The 17,586-nt window shown below is 38.6% G+C and overlaps 1 protein-coding gene across 4 annotated transcripts in view; it reads left to right on the top strand.

Moving 5' to 3' along the window:
• hth (Meis homeobox homothorax) overlaps nt 1-13,442 on the top strand; it is a 162,435-nt gene extending 148,993 nt beyond the window's left edge. For all 4 annotated transcript variants that reach the window (XM_090180557.1, XM_090180556.1, XM_090180560.1 and 1 more), the window contains 3 exons: nt 7,994-8,052; nt 9,169-9,267; nt 11,075-13,442. In XM_090180557.1, coding sequence (XP_090036683.1) covers nt 7,994-8,052; nt 9,169-9,267; nt 11,075-11,313 — 397 coding nt within the window. In that variant the 3' untranslated portion in view covers nt 11,314-13,442. The remainder of the gene's footprint in view (nt 1-7,993; nt 8,053-9,168; nt 9,268-11,074) is intronic.
• Nucleotides 13,443-17,586: the final 4,144 nt, after the last annotated feature.

Genomic DNA, 17,586 nt, shown 5'->3' with positions numbered 1-17,586 from the left:
CATTATAACACGCGGAAATTAAAAACAAAAGCTTATCTAACTGTGGGGAAAAGTTAGGGTAAAAACAATAAGTGTTAACACCGCGTGAAGCTAAATCCAGGGATTTTCCTTCACCCCCAAATACGATAGTAACTATCAGCCTATAAGCTTTATCTACCCTATTTTTTATTTGTAAATTGCAAGAAGGACTCTAGCGATAGACTCTTTTTTTGCCATTCGCCGGGCTATTGTCCCGAGTTCTGTCTTTCTAGACGCCATGGACACGGCATTACTTGGCTTAGAAGAAGTAAGGGAAAAAAAATATAAAGAGATAGAGAACGAGTTTTCAAATGGAAACTAGTCTTTTCGCCACACGTTGTTACCGTTTCCTTCTCTGTCGAAATGAGTTTTTTCTTCTTAGTTCACTCCCCGAAGAAGTCCGCGGAGACAGAGGGAGAATGATAATACATCACCTCTCTCTCTCTCTCTCTCAAAAGAAGGGAAGGCGTAGTTCCTGTAAAAAAAGAGGTATAATAGTACTTGTATATACCGGTACCATCTCCGCTTAACTTACTGCGGATTGGGAAGTTGGAGATGGGGTGCGGTTTGCGAGTGAAACGTTGACCGCGATTTCCAGCTAGTATCGGGACGGGGCGGATGGCGCCTTATATTGGCAATAGAGGGGGACTAACGTTATTACCAATCTAACTTCTCGTCCTTTTTTTCCGATGGAAGAGGGAAGAATGTCGAATCAATTCCCCGAACGAATTAAAAAAGCCTATTAAAAAGAACGCCCGCTTCCTCAAATGGACAAATTCGAACTACGCATTATCAGAAGTGTATAACAACTATGGCGACGGAAGTCTCACTATACTGCTCATATTCTTCGCTCGAAACAAGTATACCTTTGTGGGCTTCCGCTTATTTTTCAAAAGATGTTCGTTGTAAAACCAAATAGTTCGAGGCGAAACACGTTATGAGTTTCTAAAACTAATACATCAAGAAAATATGATCTATAAATCACTATACATATCCCTACTCCTTCCGCGTAGTTTGCAAGTTCTCTGCCCAATGGTTAAAGGGGTTTTCCGCGAGTTCTTCGGTTTCCCTTTCCTTAAAAACTTGTAGAGATTAACGGTAATAGTTAGTGTAGGGAGCTGTTGGCTCGCGTGGCTTGAAGGGCTTGCCACCACCCTCCTACGCGTGGGGTGCCTTGGGTATTAGCCTAGCTGATTATTTGTTATTATTATTATTATTTATTTATTAGTTTTTACATCGTTAGTCAGTAAATTGATGCCCATAGAACACTATACTTAATTCAACTATTACTATTTTTCAAATGATGTTTCGTTATAACACAAAATAGTTCGACGCGTCGCTTTATATTGAGTTTCTAAAACTATTACATCAAGAAAAATCACTACTACGCGAAGTAGTGTTTACATCGTTAGTCGGTAAATTTGACCCGTGAAGTGGTGTAGACATTCGCGTAAATTGGTGCCCATAGAATTTCGCTATACTAGTCAGTGAAGATGTTGTCTACGGTTACTTCTCTAATAGAGAAATATTATGAACCAAAGACGAGGTAGCTCCGAAAGCGGCTCTCGGTCCCTGCTGCGTTATAATGGACGTTTTAAGATTTAGAAAACATTTTTTCCGTAGCTCCTGGTAGTCGACTTCACTCCGAGATTGGATTTTGGGAAAGGTCGCTCCAAACAAGGGGGGTAAGGATGTTTTTAAATATTAAGTGAAGCCGGATCGTAAAACATTGATGGAATAAGGGGCGAAATTTAAACATTGACTAGATGAGATGATGTGGACGGATGGGGCGCGGACTGGCAATGGCGCGTTTTTCGAGTTAATTTTCAAAAGGTTTTGCCGAGTCGCTAGAATCCCCTTCGCCAGTCCGCTGGAGTACCGGGGATTGGCGTTGAAGAGGGAGAGAACATCCTCATGCATATTCAATGGTTTTTGCGCCCGCTTTTGCCCATTACCGGGGCTAGGAGAGTTACGGGGGAGGGCGTTGAATTGCAAAATTACCGTCTTCAAATCTCGTTAACCAGTCTCCCCGAAGAGTCCGGAGAGAAAGGATGTTCCGGAATATAAAAGGCCCGCTCGCTCGCGACCGAATAAGAATAGATATAACAACCGGCGTTGCCACTCCGTACTAGCCGCGAGAAGTTCAAACTTTACCCCCTATCCCCCGCGTAATATCGACTGTCTTCTAAGTCTGGATTTTTAACTCTCATTGTATCGTTTCTTCTAAAAATATCCCCTTATTTCGGTGTCGGGGCCAAAGAGGTATAACAGTCTCCAAAGGCTTAGGCGGGAAATCTACATTTTAGAAACCTCCTCCCCTTTCAATACCCGCTACGGAATAAGCTGGATAAATAGGAAATTTTCCATTGTATTTGATATATAGGCTGGTCCCTGACTAGGCTAAAAATGGGTTTTGAAGCCTTAATGGCCTGTAAGGCTCTTATGTCTGGAACCTAAATTCGCGCAACGCCGAAGGATACAATTTTGGCGACGGGTCGATACGGATGCCGCAAAAGGCTAACGTCTCCCTCTCTCGGAGAAAAGGGGTGCGAGCTAATGGATTATTTATTATATTAAGGGGGCATCGTTCCGAAGCTGGGATGGCCGCGATACGGGCTGAATTCAGTTGATAGGAAACCCGCTTAATAAGGCTTTCATCCGCCCGAAGTTATATTAGACTCTGCTACCGTTGAAAGAACTCGAATTCATAATTGATTCTTCATTAATTATATTGGATTTATCGTAGGTTAAAATTTATACAGGGTGTCTTTATTTGATCGGTCCAGGCATTTTTCACAAAAACTATACTTTCTAAAAATGTTAAATTTTCAGTATGTACTCTGAATGTGTTAGTTTTTGAACGCTACGTGGTAGACGAAAAGTGTCAATAAGCAAGTTGTAGAGCATACTCGAAAACCTTAAATGGAATTGGTCTGGTGGAAATCGGACATTTCGTCACTGAAATAATTGGTCATGCAAAACAAACAAAATTGAAATACTTAACGATACGTTTCAAAGATTTACTTAACTCGTTATACATTTACATTGATTCGAATATTTTGAAAGGAATTTTCTTTAATCGACAAGAAAGACATTTTGGATCCGAATTTCGTTCTTATACCTGCGGAGTTTCTTATCATTGCGGTCGGACATCGTTTTAAATTGATCGGTCGCGATGGAGGGATACTCAATACGATTGAGCTTTCTTGACATTTATTAATTTGTATGTTGTCGGGTAATTTAATCGGGAATTTGAGGTGCTGTGTTTTGAATTTAAACTGATAGTTCCAACCTTTTTTTTAACCCTAATAGCATTTTTAAAGAGCAAAGGATTGTTGACTCTTATGTAGGATTAACTGTAGATTCGAGAAATTTATTTTTAGCGCTGAGACGATATTGTTTTTACGAGTAAAAATGCAGAAAATATTCATCTCGTAAAATGGTCAGGGCAATACCTTAGGGTGTGTACAGAACCTGGATAAGTCAGGGATCTGTAAAATGGAGGAAAAATATCAGGGATAAGTTAGGGATCTATATAATTTCGTAGAAAGTCAGGGATTTTCGTTAGTCTACCAAACCACACATAACATGTCCAAAAATATAACCAAAAAGGTCAGGAATATTGGCAAACATTGGTCAGGGATAACCTAGAACGAACCCTGTACCTAGAGAAGTCGGGCAATTAGCAAATGTAACAGGGTTGCCGCAGATTTATTGTGATAATTAATTGTTAACAAAACAATTTCAAATAAATGTTTTTATTCAGATTATTTCCCCGACGATAATACAATGCGTTCGCGCGTTTAAAATTCAAAGCGGATAAAACCAAAATTTGTGTACGTAAAAAAGGTGATTAAATTTCTTGGGCCCGAGAATATTCGATTTCGTTGGCGATTTCGAGGAAGCCACCACCTTCGGACTTATACGTATCGACGACCATCTGTAAACTGAAGCCGTAGGCCAGAATCTTCTCCGCGTCTTTGCGGGCAAATTTGCGACGCAATCGACCGGGAGCCCGAGTCCAGAAGAACAACAGACGCCTCTTGATCCGTTTGCTGGGATGGGTGCTCGCTTCGTAGAGCAGGTCGTTGAGAACGGACGAGAAACTCTGGTAATTCAAGAAGGGGAAAATGAGCGTGGCCACGTCTTCGTACAAGTAGTCTTCCAAGACCCCGGACACGGTGACTTCCATGATGGAAGCGGCGTGCTTCTGGAACATGGCGTCCCTTTGACCCTCGCTGACGATCGAAGCGCAGAACCGGAACACTTCGAAGCAGTTGAACTCGACCGCCTTGTGGTCGCTGGCCAGCAGGGCCAAGTTGCGTTTGCGTTCGTCCCTCTTCAGCTTCGTCCAGAAGTACTTGACGGGCGAATCGTTGACGTTCCTCACGCCGTACCAGAAGCCCAAGTCGTGCAGCGAGCTGTAGCCGTCATCCAAGTGTTGTTGAATCTCTTCTTCCGTCACGCGCAGGCGGCCTTCGACGTATCGCGTCCAGTAGTCCACCAAGAAGTCCGGGTTGGTGCCCAATCGGTCGCGGTGGAAACCGCTACGTCTCAGCTCGTTCCAGAACTGGATCGTTTGGTCCCTAAGGCAGTACTTACAAGCTAAAAAATAACGTTGTTGAAGGTCGAAATGATGATTTTCGATCAAGTCCAGTTCCATCCTCTTGACGTCTACGGCCCCGTGTCTGGTCCAGAGAATCCTTCTCAAGTAAAAGATGGCGTGGAGGGGGTTCCGGACCATCCTTTGTTGATAATCGACCAACCAGAATTGTAGTCTCTGGGCGATCAGGTCGATTCTTTTGAGCAATTTCTTTCGTACGTTGTCGGATAGACTTAGTTGTTCGACCTTGTCCTTTCGGTCTCTCACGTCGAACACTGGTTCGGCGCTGAGTGTTTGGAAAACGTTTGTTTCCGCGAAGACCAACTTTTCGATTTTTCCGATGGATTCCTCCGTGGTCCACAAATGAGTAGCGTTTCTCAAGAGCGCGATCTTGAAAAGAGACTGCGGTGAAAATCGAATATCCATTATTAAAATTTTTAAAACGATGCGTAAGATTCATTAAAACTGGCGGATTGACGAGAAATTTGCCGTGAGAGACCCTATTTATATCCATTCTTATGTTTTTTTAAAGAAACCCAAGTTTTGAGATTTTTTGCCGTTATCGTGTAGACATAATTATCTTTCAGCAAAAACATAAGCGTGCTATTAGAAAAAAATTATTTATTTTTTGTAAAATATTTCATAATTTAATTTAATTTTTTAAATAAAATATTTCATAATTTAATTTAATTTTTTAAATAAAATATTTCATAATTTAATTTAATTTTTTAAATAAAATATTTAAGAGTTTAATTTACTTTTTAAATATGTTTGATAAAGTATTAGCCTAGTTGCAACATCGATTGTACAATATCCATATCATTTAAACCATAAATATGTAATAGATTCCTTTAGGCCATAAAAACGGAAGAGTGCGTTCAACAAAAATAACTGTACGCTGATTTTGCTATCTGTTTGTATTTGGATTTTTCGCCATTTCTATCTGGGTTGAAAAGGAGCGAGTGGGCTCGAAAAGCTTCCCCAATATTCTTTTTAATAAAAGTTTATTTTAAACTATGAAGTATCTGTCTCTATAGTAAATTACTTACTATTTACTAGTATAAACTAACCATGGTTAAATTTTGCATTTATGATTCCTTAAGTATGTTTGTTAGTCGAAATAATTACTGATAGGTGGAGTGACGTGGAATTGACGTCATACCCAAAACGATAAACCCTCTAGCGAGGAAAATAAGTAACTTAAAACAAATTCCTCCATTCGCCTAATGTTTTAGTTCTAAGTCCAACAAAACGTTTGGTCATGTTCGAAACATTTAACGCGTGGAAGATAGGGTACTGTCACACTTACGCGAAACGTGACTATTAACTTACGTTCAAACGTGTTCCGTACAAAGAAGGTAAAGGGGGAGAGCGCTTCGCCCCCCCCATCTGCGTGGACATTATTTCGTATTCATTATAGCATATCTGCCAGGAATGGAAATATTATTCCATTGGCTGCGAAGCGGTGAGTGGGTGGACGATATTACGGAGACTGAGCACTCGCGATGAAACGCGAAGGGAGGACGCGTACGTCCGATGGACGATTCCAAATATAATGCCATTTTGTTTATTTCACGAAATTATTTTGCAATAATACGAATTAGTTCGTGGTTGACTCTTGAACTGCGAAATGACGGTAATCAAACCATTGTCGTGGCGAATTTGATCCGCTCTACGCGTTCTCCGCGGGCGTTTCGTGGCGATGGCTTAACCTCGGTAATATCTCGTGTTTTTCGCATTCGTCGACTCCTCCCCGCGTTTCTGCTTGACGTCCGCTGTCGAATATAATCCTTCCCCCGATATTTCATTTTCCGCGTGTGCGGGATCGCTGGGGCGTAGAGGGAGCTCTTCCCCTCCATACTCGCTCGAGCGCGGCAGGAAACGCGACCAACGTCGGAAGCCCCGTAAACTATTCGCGTCTTGTTGGCCGTGTGTGTTATTTCTACTTTCATACCCGAACAATAGACCCTATTTACACCCCCGCCCGAGGCGCGTTTTATACCTGGGCCGCCCGAGAGCGCGCTTTCATCTCGCGTTGTCTGCTTCGAACTTATCTGACGCGTTGGGGCGACAATGGAAGGAGATATTGGAGAAGCCGATAACGCTCTCGGTTGCCCGAAGCGCGCGGACCGTACCCGTTCGCCGAAGCGGTGACGTAACGCGGGGGTGCCAAAGGGGCGTCTTCCAGCCATCCCCCTCATAAATGATTCGCGACGCCACGCTATGGGAGGAGTTTGCCTCTATCGAGATATCAATATGGGGCCGGAATCGCCTCCATCCCCCATCGGCGAGGTGTCGGGAAAAGGTAGGCCTACCTGCCACGCCAGAGTGCGCTCGCCCGTAGCCACCTTCCAGGCTTTCTTCTTCCCCGAAACCTTCGCCATTGTTACAAAACCAAGGATCTAAAGGGCCGTTGGGGGGGGGGGGGGGTAGCGATATTTACCGTGACGTCACGCCAGTCGCGTTTAAAATATAGAATCGTGGAAAAATGTAATTAGTGGATCTCGAAGTATCGCATCCCGCGTAGAGCATTTTTGAACGACGCCGATGCAGCCGTGCGAAATTAAATGAATTCCGCAAAATGACATCGCGATTAATTGACCTTTTATTTATGTTTCGCGGTTTCGCACACGAGAGACGCTACTAATTTGTTGAAATATAAATTACACCAAAATAATATGATCAACAATAATTAGGTATGCACCGATCTATCGGCGGTAATATCGGACGATATATTAACACTGTTACCTATAATAAGAGTAGTGTATATAATAAAATCATTGTCAAAAACGGTTCAGTACACTGTCATACCATTTTATTCTAATTTTTCATGAAAAAAAGGTTTGCAAGAGCATATCCGAATATATTTCTTTTTATTTTCCGTGATACATATTTCCTATCACAAATCGAATATCGTTGTTTTGTATTTGTTTACACTTTTAACCCCTCGCTTAAAAAAGGTCCGATATAACTTCTGAAGTCTGGCGTACGTGGCGCAGCCAAACAAATACAATACAATATAATAATTAATTAGTTAGATAATTTTCTTATTTTTAAATGTTTTTCTGAAAATATTTTTCAAACACTTACCAGTATCGGCCAATAACGGCTTCGCTTAAAGGCCGACTACATAAATCTTCGGTTTACTGTCTTTCACTGGAAGTAGGCTGACTGCATGGCACACGTGTTTTGCAGTAAGCTTACTTCCAGTGAAAGACAGAGTAAACCGAAGATTTATGTAGTCGGCCTTTAAGCCGATATTGGCCGATACCGATATTAGAAAAATAGGTCGATATATCGGTGCATCCCTAACAATAATAGACTCCATTATTTCCAAAAAAATATTCTAAATTCCATCTTTTTTCTGTACAGGTTCATCAATGCTAGGAGACGAATCGTTCAACCCATGATAGACCAAAGCAACAGGGCTGGTAAGTTCTTCGCCTAAAAAACAAACAAGGTCCAAGGACACCTGTTTTCAAATACGAAACATATATCTCTCATTATGACAAAAAAAAATGCTCATCTAGTTTTGTCTGCCCAACATTATAAATAAAAAATTGGGGGGGGGGGGGGGGATATCGCCCTTAAAAACTAACCATGTTATTAAAAATGGCCCTAAGGCGCTGAATATTTCTAAGATAGGGTCACTTTATGAACGTCTACGTTCTAGGACGGAAGGGGGGGGGGATTATCTCAGTAATATTGCGAGACAGGGCCCAAATTCTTATCAAAGAAGAAAGGAAAGCGGCCGATAGATGGGGTGAGCAACGTAGACGGGGGAAGGCAACGGAGGGGGTGCAGTCCGCCGAAAGAAACGACAAGATACCAAAACTCATTACCCGGGCTTCATCAATCATCTAGGATTTTTTAAGGGCCTTCTCGTACCGCGCGTCTTAGCGTCGCGACCCCCAATCAAGCGGGAATTACTCCGCTGATTAGCTTATAAAACGCCATCCCCCTGGCGAAACTCCCGTTCGTTCGCGGGTTGCTTCTTTTAATTTATAATTTTCAATTTCGCAAACTGGACCATCGCGACGGGTTTACGGGAACTGTCAGGTGACGTTTACATAAATAAGCCTCAGGCTGTATGTCTATTTTCTCAATCTACGTATAAAAACGTGTTTTGGCAAAGAACTACGAGAGGATGGAAAAATAGCGGATAGCAGGATGGAGAAAGTGTCTAGCTGCTTTTCGGACATTTCTGAATAGCTCCCTTTTTCGGTGGGGGGGGGGGGCTGATTGTATCAGAAATTGACAGGACCCTGATTGATTGAGTTTCATTCCGAAAAAGTAGCATTTTGCCAGCCCAGGAAATGGCATATTCCATTAACTATACACTGGCTATCTACTGGCTGTGCATTTGGAGTGCTTTTTGCACCCCCCAACCTCCCTATCCTACATCAACCAAACGCCTTATTTGATCTATATAGATTAATCGAAGTTGTATTTCTTTTTAAATCTCTGATTTTTAGAATGTCATAATGGGTGAAATTGTTGTTCGTTGAAGTGTTTGTGATTTTAAATATCTTTTTGGCCCGTTGCAGGTGGTACTATCGGTGGAGCGTCCGCGGCTTATAGTCCCGATGGTTCCGGAATGGGATACATGATGGACGGAGCTCAGCAAATGCACATCAGACCGCCTGGTAATCAATCGATTCTCTTCTCTTACTTTTGCCTCCCGGTTTCGGGGCTATAAAAAATCGATTGATTTGATTTAAATCGGTTTTTTATTTTATTCATTTTACCCATTTTTCTCGGTAAATTGTCTTGGACATTTTAATATGTTCATTGGAAACGTATACTAAAATTTAAATTAATATTAGTTAAATTTATTTGCTACTTGTACTCGGGTTTGCATTGAGTTTGTATTTTACGTTCATTGGAAATGTACCCTGAAATTTCAATTAATCATAAATTAAATTTAATTGCTACTTGTAGTCGGGTTTGCATTGAGTTAACACGGCCACCTGAATTAAAGGCTTTAAAAGTCGCTTGATGACTTAGGCCTAAGGTGGTGCCTTTGGGTATTAGCCTAGCTGATTATTATTATTATTATTGCCACAGAAACTGTTTTGTACATTTTCAAAAATTAATTTTAATATATTAGTTTATTTAAATCAAATCAATGATTTTTTTAAATTGGTTTTAGCCCAATTTCTATGGTTTTGACGAATGATAAAATTTAATGGAAATTCAGAGCTACGATAGTATTTAGTAATCGGAATTTATAAAATTAAACGTTTTTGGATTCGATGGGGGTGTTTATATCGGATTTGTGCGCCGGGTAGATCACTTCTCCCTGCACACCGGTGCGAGGCGGCTGGAACACTTCTACAGGCGTTATTTATTTTTCATCAACCTATTCCATTCGAAAAAATTGCGCTTTTTTTCAAATTATACGTTAAATTGAAACGAAAAAAACTAATAGTTCTTTTTATAAAATAACATTGGCCATCTTGTTGAAATGTTGCCTCCCCGCTTCAGCTGTGGATCCGTTTTCTCTCCCACTAAAGAGTTTATGAACTCATTCTTAGGCATTGGCTGAACTATTTCAGGGCAACATTTCAACAAGTTGGGCAAGCGTAGAGACATTTTATAAAATCAACTATTGAAGCGCCAAATATGGCTCTCTCCCAACCTTGATTGCGCTGTTTTTTACACTTTTACGCAGTCAGGGTTCATACATACCTGGTAAACCGGGAAATATCAGGGAATTGATAGAAAAGTCAGGGAAATATCAGCGAATTTCCTTTATGAGGGTTCAGAAAGCTTTCCCTAAAGAGTACTAATTTACATCTCTTGTATATAATAATATGGAACTAATTTAGATTAAACTTGAATCATGAAATTAATGACCTCGTCGTTAAAAGATGGGTTAAATTAACAATGACATGAAGAGTTACACTAGTTAAAGATTTGCAACATAACAAGACAAAACCTTAGTTTTTATTGACGTTATCATAAAACATTGGATGCTCTTGCACCTGGAAAAATGAGGGAAATATTAGTAGAGAAACGTGGAAATATCCGGGAAATCGGTTTGCCAATAGTTGTACGAAAACCTGGCAGCACTTTTAATTTTTTTTCGTAGTGTTGTTCAGGGGCGTAGGAACGTTCTAGAAGTTGGAGGGGCAAAGAGAAACCAAAACGGGGTCTGGAAAATGGTTTTGAATTTTTAATGGAGCGTAACTTCTCCGAATGCACGTGTACATTTTACTACTATGTAAATTGGCGCTAAAAGACTGAAATTTAAACACAGTTGAGGTTCTATAAGTTTTTTATGCTTTTAAAATGATAATTTGAGCCTTTTGAAGATTTCAACTGACCAAAAAGTTGGAGGGGGCAATAACATTAGTTTTCGGAAAAATACGGAAAAGTTTCCGACTTACAACACTACTTTTTCGTCATTATCTTTGAATCTTAAGGGTCAATAATGATTGTTTTTTTTAGGTATGCAGAATTTTGGCAGCAACGACGGGATGGGCATGGGCCACATGGGCGGGATGGGCAGCTACTCTCAAATGTCTCAACTTCGATCGCCGGTGCACTCTCAAGCGATGCTGCTGCCGGGCCATCCGCACGCCATGATGATGGCCGCTCACGGGCCCATGGGCCACCCGGGGCTGCCTCCCCAGGGGTCCCCTTACGACGGCTCTGGGCAGCACATCATGGACATCCACGCCAGCTAAGCCTCATCCCCTTCCACCCCAACTACGCTACGTAAAAACCTCTTCGGCGAAATAAACAAATTATATACGAAAGTTACGAAGCCGACACTCTCGAACTACGTACTTCCCTCGAAATTGTTAATAAAAGGATACAAAGTGTGAATGTCAATCTCCGCGTAAGAGAGAAAACTGAATAATTTGGAAATTTCAACGAAACGGGCTGAAAACAAAAATGGCTGGATGACGTCATCATCCGTTGTATAAATATTCAAAGTGAGCGTTTTTGTTCGTTAATTGTGAGTGATTTTTTTTTCCTTTCATTTGGGGAAACAAAAGAGAAGTCCGGCGACGTCATACTTTTCAAAGTACGCGCGTCATTATAAAGAAAGACTTGTTATATGAAAATCGTTTTTCCATAAGCAATATAGCGAACTTATTATTCATCCAACGCTCCTACTGTATCGAAATTCTAGTTCTTTTTTATTATTACGATTAGAAGTTTTTTTTTGTTTTATAGTTTAATTTTTTCCCGATGAGCGGTTTCTTGTATATTATTATTATTATACCAGTTGGCGGTGTATAAATGGTCCTCATTTTTTTTCAGAATCGCGTTTTAGTGAGAATTGTTATAATTGATTCCTAATTTCGAAAGAAAATCAGCCCTTCATCACGAATATTCCCATTCTCTATTCACCAAACCATATTCCTTCTTCTAAATTCAACCCAAATTTGGACGGTGCTATTCTTTAGGAATTTTAATTAAATTCTTAAAAATTTTAAATTTTACGCGAAATTTAATCTACTTTTTGAAATGTCGTTATTTGTTTTTATTCCCGACCAATTTAGGTTAAATTTATAAAATTTTTGAAGATACAATTCAACAAAAATTACAAAAAATAAATGTATATCAATTTTTTCTATCAGAAAATGGTGTTACATTAAATTTAAAAATGACTGAACTTATAAATGTTGTATAAATTATTTTTTTCAATTGTATACTAAATCGTAAAAAAATTATCAAATTCAAGTGTAAAAACGGTTAACGACATTTCAATTTAATTTTTTTAAAAAAAAAGGTTGAATTTTAATTTTTAAATAATTTCGTTTTCATAATACTACGATTTAATTTTTACAAAATCGTAAAATTTTGTTTACGTTTACGGACAGCAGGGTTATTACGTCACCATTTTCTTAGTGGTTGTTTTTACAACGCGGTTAAAAACATTTTTTCAGCGGGTAAACTAAATAAAAAAATCAACACTTAAACACAAAAACAAATTACGCGAAATTCAAAATAAAATTCAAAATTGAAACACGTGCCATAAGCCACAATGTGTTTTCATTTGTTTTAATAATTCGATTTTATTTAAAAAAAAAACATGTGGCGAATGAACAGGGTATATAAAAAGAAAATACAAAACAAAAAAAGTTAGGCGTACATGAAAAAACATATTAAACAGTGTGTGCAAGAAATCCTTAAAAAAAGGACAGGTATATAAAAGAAAATCCTTTCAGTTTTTTAAAATTGTTACATTTCAATTATTATTATTATTTCAAAACCTCAATAATACGTAAAAAAATGTTATAATCAAAATAAAATAATCCCGATTTTGAATCGAATTTCAAAATTTGAAGGATTATAATACAAAATATTTCAAGACGTATAAGTATATAAAACTTTTTAAATAAAAATAAAAACGTGTTCTGTATAAAGTTTAAAAAAGAAATGATCTTTTTTGCCTATGATCATTGTGTATCCATGGTTCAGGGGTCGATACCAAAACAAATAACGTACGTATTTATAATAAAATAAAATTATGGGCCCCTACCAATTCTCCTTTCAGTGTTTCAATAGGCACCGAGAAGCTAAGACAAAAAATTAAATATAAGTATATAAACACTTTCGATATTACGTAAAAAGTATCGAATATTAAAAAAACGGGCGGAAACAAACCAGGTATTAAAAAGTATTTGAAGACCGAAAAAAATAGAAAAGTTTTTTAATGGTGGTTATTTAAACAAAATTAATTGGAAATATTGAAAACATTTTTTATGTTACGATGAAACAAATGTTAAAAAGCGGACGATTATAAATTAAAATCAGCTATTCTGTACAGATCGGTATTTAGTCCTCCTGGTGGTGTGTGAATAAAAGTGAAAAAACTGTTTAAAAAATTGTCAGAGTTATTTCATTTTAATTAGTTCATTTTAGAGTATCATTTTTATGGTTGAAGCTAGGATCAACAAACGCAAGGAGAACGCAGGCCGCCTTTAAACACGCTAACGAAGGGTTGTGTACGAATTTCATTGGACGAGCGTCACGAGCCTTTACGCTGAACGTTTTTCGGGCGGGGGGGGGAAGACAGTTTCCGAATTTTCCCCTTCCGACGGCAGCACTCGCTAAAGCGTCTAGCCAATGAAAAACGTACACAAGAAAATCCACGACTTTTGACGGGTTGCGTTCTCCTAGTGTGCGGTGTTGTGTTTGTTGCTCCTAGGTTGAAGTGACTTCAACCTCAGAGCTGACAGTAAAACGTACCATTTAATTCCTTTTACCCCCCAAAATATTGGGTACGCAACTGGCTGTTCATAAAATACTTCGGCTCCCAAAATTAGTTTGAAAGAGCGTTTTCGGTATACAAGGTGTTTTGTTTTGATCGACGCGGCCGTTGTTAAAAATACCATCAAAAGTAAATGAACCGAAGTTATCAGAATGCTATACTCCCCATGTTGGAGGCGTTTTCCTTATAAAGTTACATTTTTACCTCGAATTTGAAATTTTGCGCGCTCCTAGGCCGAGAAAAAAACGTTTTTGTTTTTATGAAACCATTTTTTATACATAGAAATAGCTATGCCCACAATTCTCAAGTGCAATTTATCGCGTCCAAAGACGGGGATGGAAATTAGCTTTTAATTGAGTCGATTTTCTAATCATTTTCATAATGATCAGGATTTTTTAATTTAAAGGGAGTATAACCCTAGCGTATAAGCTTAAGCTTCCATCAATACTCACTTGTAGCGCCAGAGTCTAGTCTCAGCCTGATGCGAGGTGTATAGAAATATCGATGAGAGATAAACGTGGCCTACAGTATTTTCTTCTACGTTCTAGACTGTCGCGCTACGAGTGAGTATTGATTGAAGCTTGACCTTCGCCGCTAGGGTTTTCTTCCCTTAATCAGGTTAGATTATGTATTTCCTATGTTATAAAGGTAAAGAAATTTTATTAACTTATTTACGAAATTTATCGACGCTACCATAGTTTTCTTATTTTTTCACTAGCTTATATTTATCTGCAATAGAGGACGCTGTTGACAAATCAATATAGATGAAAGTCTGACTTATGGTGGAGCACTATTTTCTATTACTGAGAAAATGGCATTTCGAGATAAATCGATTTTTGTAATTCTTATGAAAAAATAACAATACTACATAGTTGTTAAGGATTCCTTTTAGTCCGCAATCTAAATATAACAATGACTATCGCCAAAATTAAGTAAATCTCAGAATAATTTGACATAATGCGTTTTGTACGTTTATATTTGTCTAAAACTCTTCGCAGAAACGCATTATGTGGTCTAATAATACTGAGTAACGGCCATTGTGATTGTTACCCTGGGAATGCGGCGGAAGAAATTAGAAAGGATGATAAAATTAGCGAATAAGTAGATTAGTCCATTATGAAAAGGGATAATAAAGCTAAACCCTTAACAAATTTGAAGAAATTTAAAAAAAGACCTATTGTTACGAGCCATTAGTAAGCTTTTAAATTTCTTATTCACTAATTTTATCATCCTTTGCAATGCAGTCCATAGGTTATAAGAAATTAGAGCAGATGATATTATATGAAATGAAGACTCTTATTGGTTAATAACGTTTCTGCAAATTTGCGACGGTCTTTAATGCGTTTCTGCGGAGCATTTTCGAAACTTTTCGATTTTAATGCGTTTTTAAATTTTCACATCTCGGAAACTAGACCAGATAGAAAAATACGGATTTCAAATTTATAATCAGAGCCCTAATATTAGTATGATGAGCATTCAAACTCAAAAATTCAAAAATGGTCGATAATGCGTTTCTGAAACGTAGGGCAGTGCTGACAAGGTCAATGATTCATTATTTCATTATTTACAATCGTTCTTACAATTAATTAATATCCAATTTGCCCCGTTATTCTCGAGAACATAGCGTTTTGTGATGGAATTATTTACCGATGAAAGCATATGTAACATAATTACTCATAAGTGTGCCTCTGTTTCACGCAGAACATAAAATAAGTGGACTCAAAAAATAGAAAGTTCTTATAATTTTTGCGCTATTGAAAATGTTTCCATGGAAACGAAATCACGTAAGTTAAAACAATAGATTGTTAAAGCCAGAACTGCCGTGCAAAGCACAAAAGCATTAACGACCAAATTTTCGATTTACAGATTTTGGTTTTATTTCACCTTATTTTATACGTTAAATTCAATTATGAACTAATTTTCGAATTTAAAATTTTTGTTTTTTAGAGAAATGACTTGTTGCAAAACGCATTATTTTAGGTTTTTGCCTTATTTTCAAACCAAAAACGCATTAATGTGTTTATTTTCTTTAAAAGTCAAATCAAAACGCATTTTTTTCGCGTTTTAAGACATGGTTTTAATGATATTTCTGAAATATCGTTTGGCCTGTAAATTGTTTAGTACCAGAATGTAATTTGAGTTGACAAATCCAAGTCTACTATATAAACTTGAAAGAAGTAAGTTGGGGTATCTTAAGGCAAAGAAAGTTTGAATTTCGCGGGTTTTCTCAATATTTTGGTTTTGGTCATTAATGCTTTTGTGCTTTGCACGGCAGAGAAACCCGCGAGGAATTGGGCACGTGCTCAAAATCCGCTTCACTAACTTCCATTTCCCATCTGCAAAGTTGATGACTCGTTTTTCGTCACGGAGTTGGAAGTGGCGTAATCTATGTCATGTCCCGTGAACAAGGGTTTCATTAAAGAAAATGCTTTCATGGCATACTTACGAGTGCTTATGTTACATATGATGAAAGTAATCGAAACGCTAAAGAGTTGTTCGTGACTTCGAACATATAGAAAATTCCAATGCAAGATTCCGTGGATCAGTACATCCGAACATCAACGTGGAAGACACCTCTTAGCCTAATTTGTTGCGTAACCTCTATTAAACATCAGAACCGCAAGCAACGAGCTGGGCTATGTCTGGAGGGCCCTTAACCGTCACAACTTTCATCCATGACGATTGGAGGATATAAACTAACTGAGCACAAAATTCCAGATTTTCGTTTTCTCTTTGTTTCGGATGAATGTTCATTCTCGGGGATTTGGCAAATTAAAAAAATGCAAGGCCCTCAGTTTTTATCGCCCTGGTCCAACCCTCTTTTTAAACGTTGACGATAAAAGGCGGGCATATAACACGCCACCGAGTTCAAATACCTCGGATTTATTCTCACTTCGACATTCATAGGGTGTTAACCTCACCAAAACTGATTCCCAGGCCCATAGTGCACTTGCCTTTCTTCGTCGGCATCTTCATGAACCCTTGAGACCTATCTTAGAAAATTGCTTTGCAGTCCTTTCTCCGCACACGGAGGCTAAAAGCACCAATTAAAAATGATCCAAAATAAATCTGTTAGTTTTGACAGCATGATGCGCGTAATTTAAACGTCAACTGGTCAGCTCCTGTTTTGCTTCCTGACTATAAACTCTTTTATTAACGAAGATAATAGGTGGTTTCTTTTCACCTGTTCTCGGACTAAAAGTGTACTCCTTTTAACTTAAAACGTTTCGTTCGCATGTTCCGGGGATGATATGTACTCCGGCCCATAAACTATTTGCTTGTTCCGGAGTATTAGGGCTACTCTTTTTACTCCTTCTGAAAATGAGGTGTAAAGGAGTAAATCGGATTTGGTCGTCTGCTAGCCAGAATTTATCCTCTAAAAAGGCCACAGGCAGCCATCTTGGAAAAACTTTTTACTCCGACTCTAACTATTCGCCACCACAGAATCGGAGTAAAATGACGTCATAGCATTACTCTTCTTACCCTCCTGCAAAATCCCGGAACAAGCGAAAAGAAACCCCCTATTAAAGTGCTATCTCCAATCTCCGATGCTATCACGTCTTAAACTCGGCCTAGCTTATAAGGAAAAAAAACTTCTGTTCCACCCTTTGTTGAGAATACTTTTCAGAGCCACCTGAAATGTCACAAGAACTGCTCTTAATTAATCCGTGAATGGCTAGCCATCCAATTTTCCACACTAGCGTAATAAGAATTGCTTTTTCCAGATTCAAGA

This window comes from Leiobunum rupestre, chromosome 7 (genome assembly GCF_980474605.1).
Source record: "Leiobunum rupestre chromosome 7, qqLeiRupe1.1.hap1, whole genome shotgun sequence".
Classification (NCBI taxonomy): domain Eukaryota; kingdom Metazoa; phylum Arthropoda; class Arachnida; order Opiliones; family Sclerosomatidae; genus Leiobunum; species Leiobunum rupestre.
The sequence above is the reverse complement of the archived record's forward strand: the minus strand, read 5'-3'. Positions and strand labels throughout refer to the sequence as shown.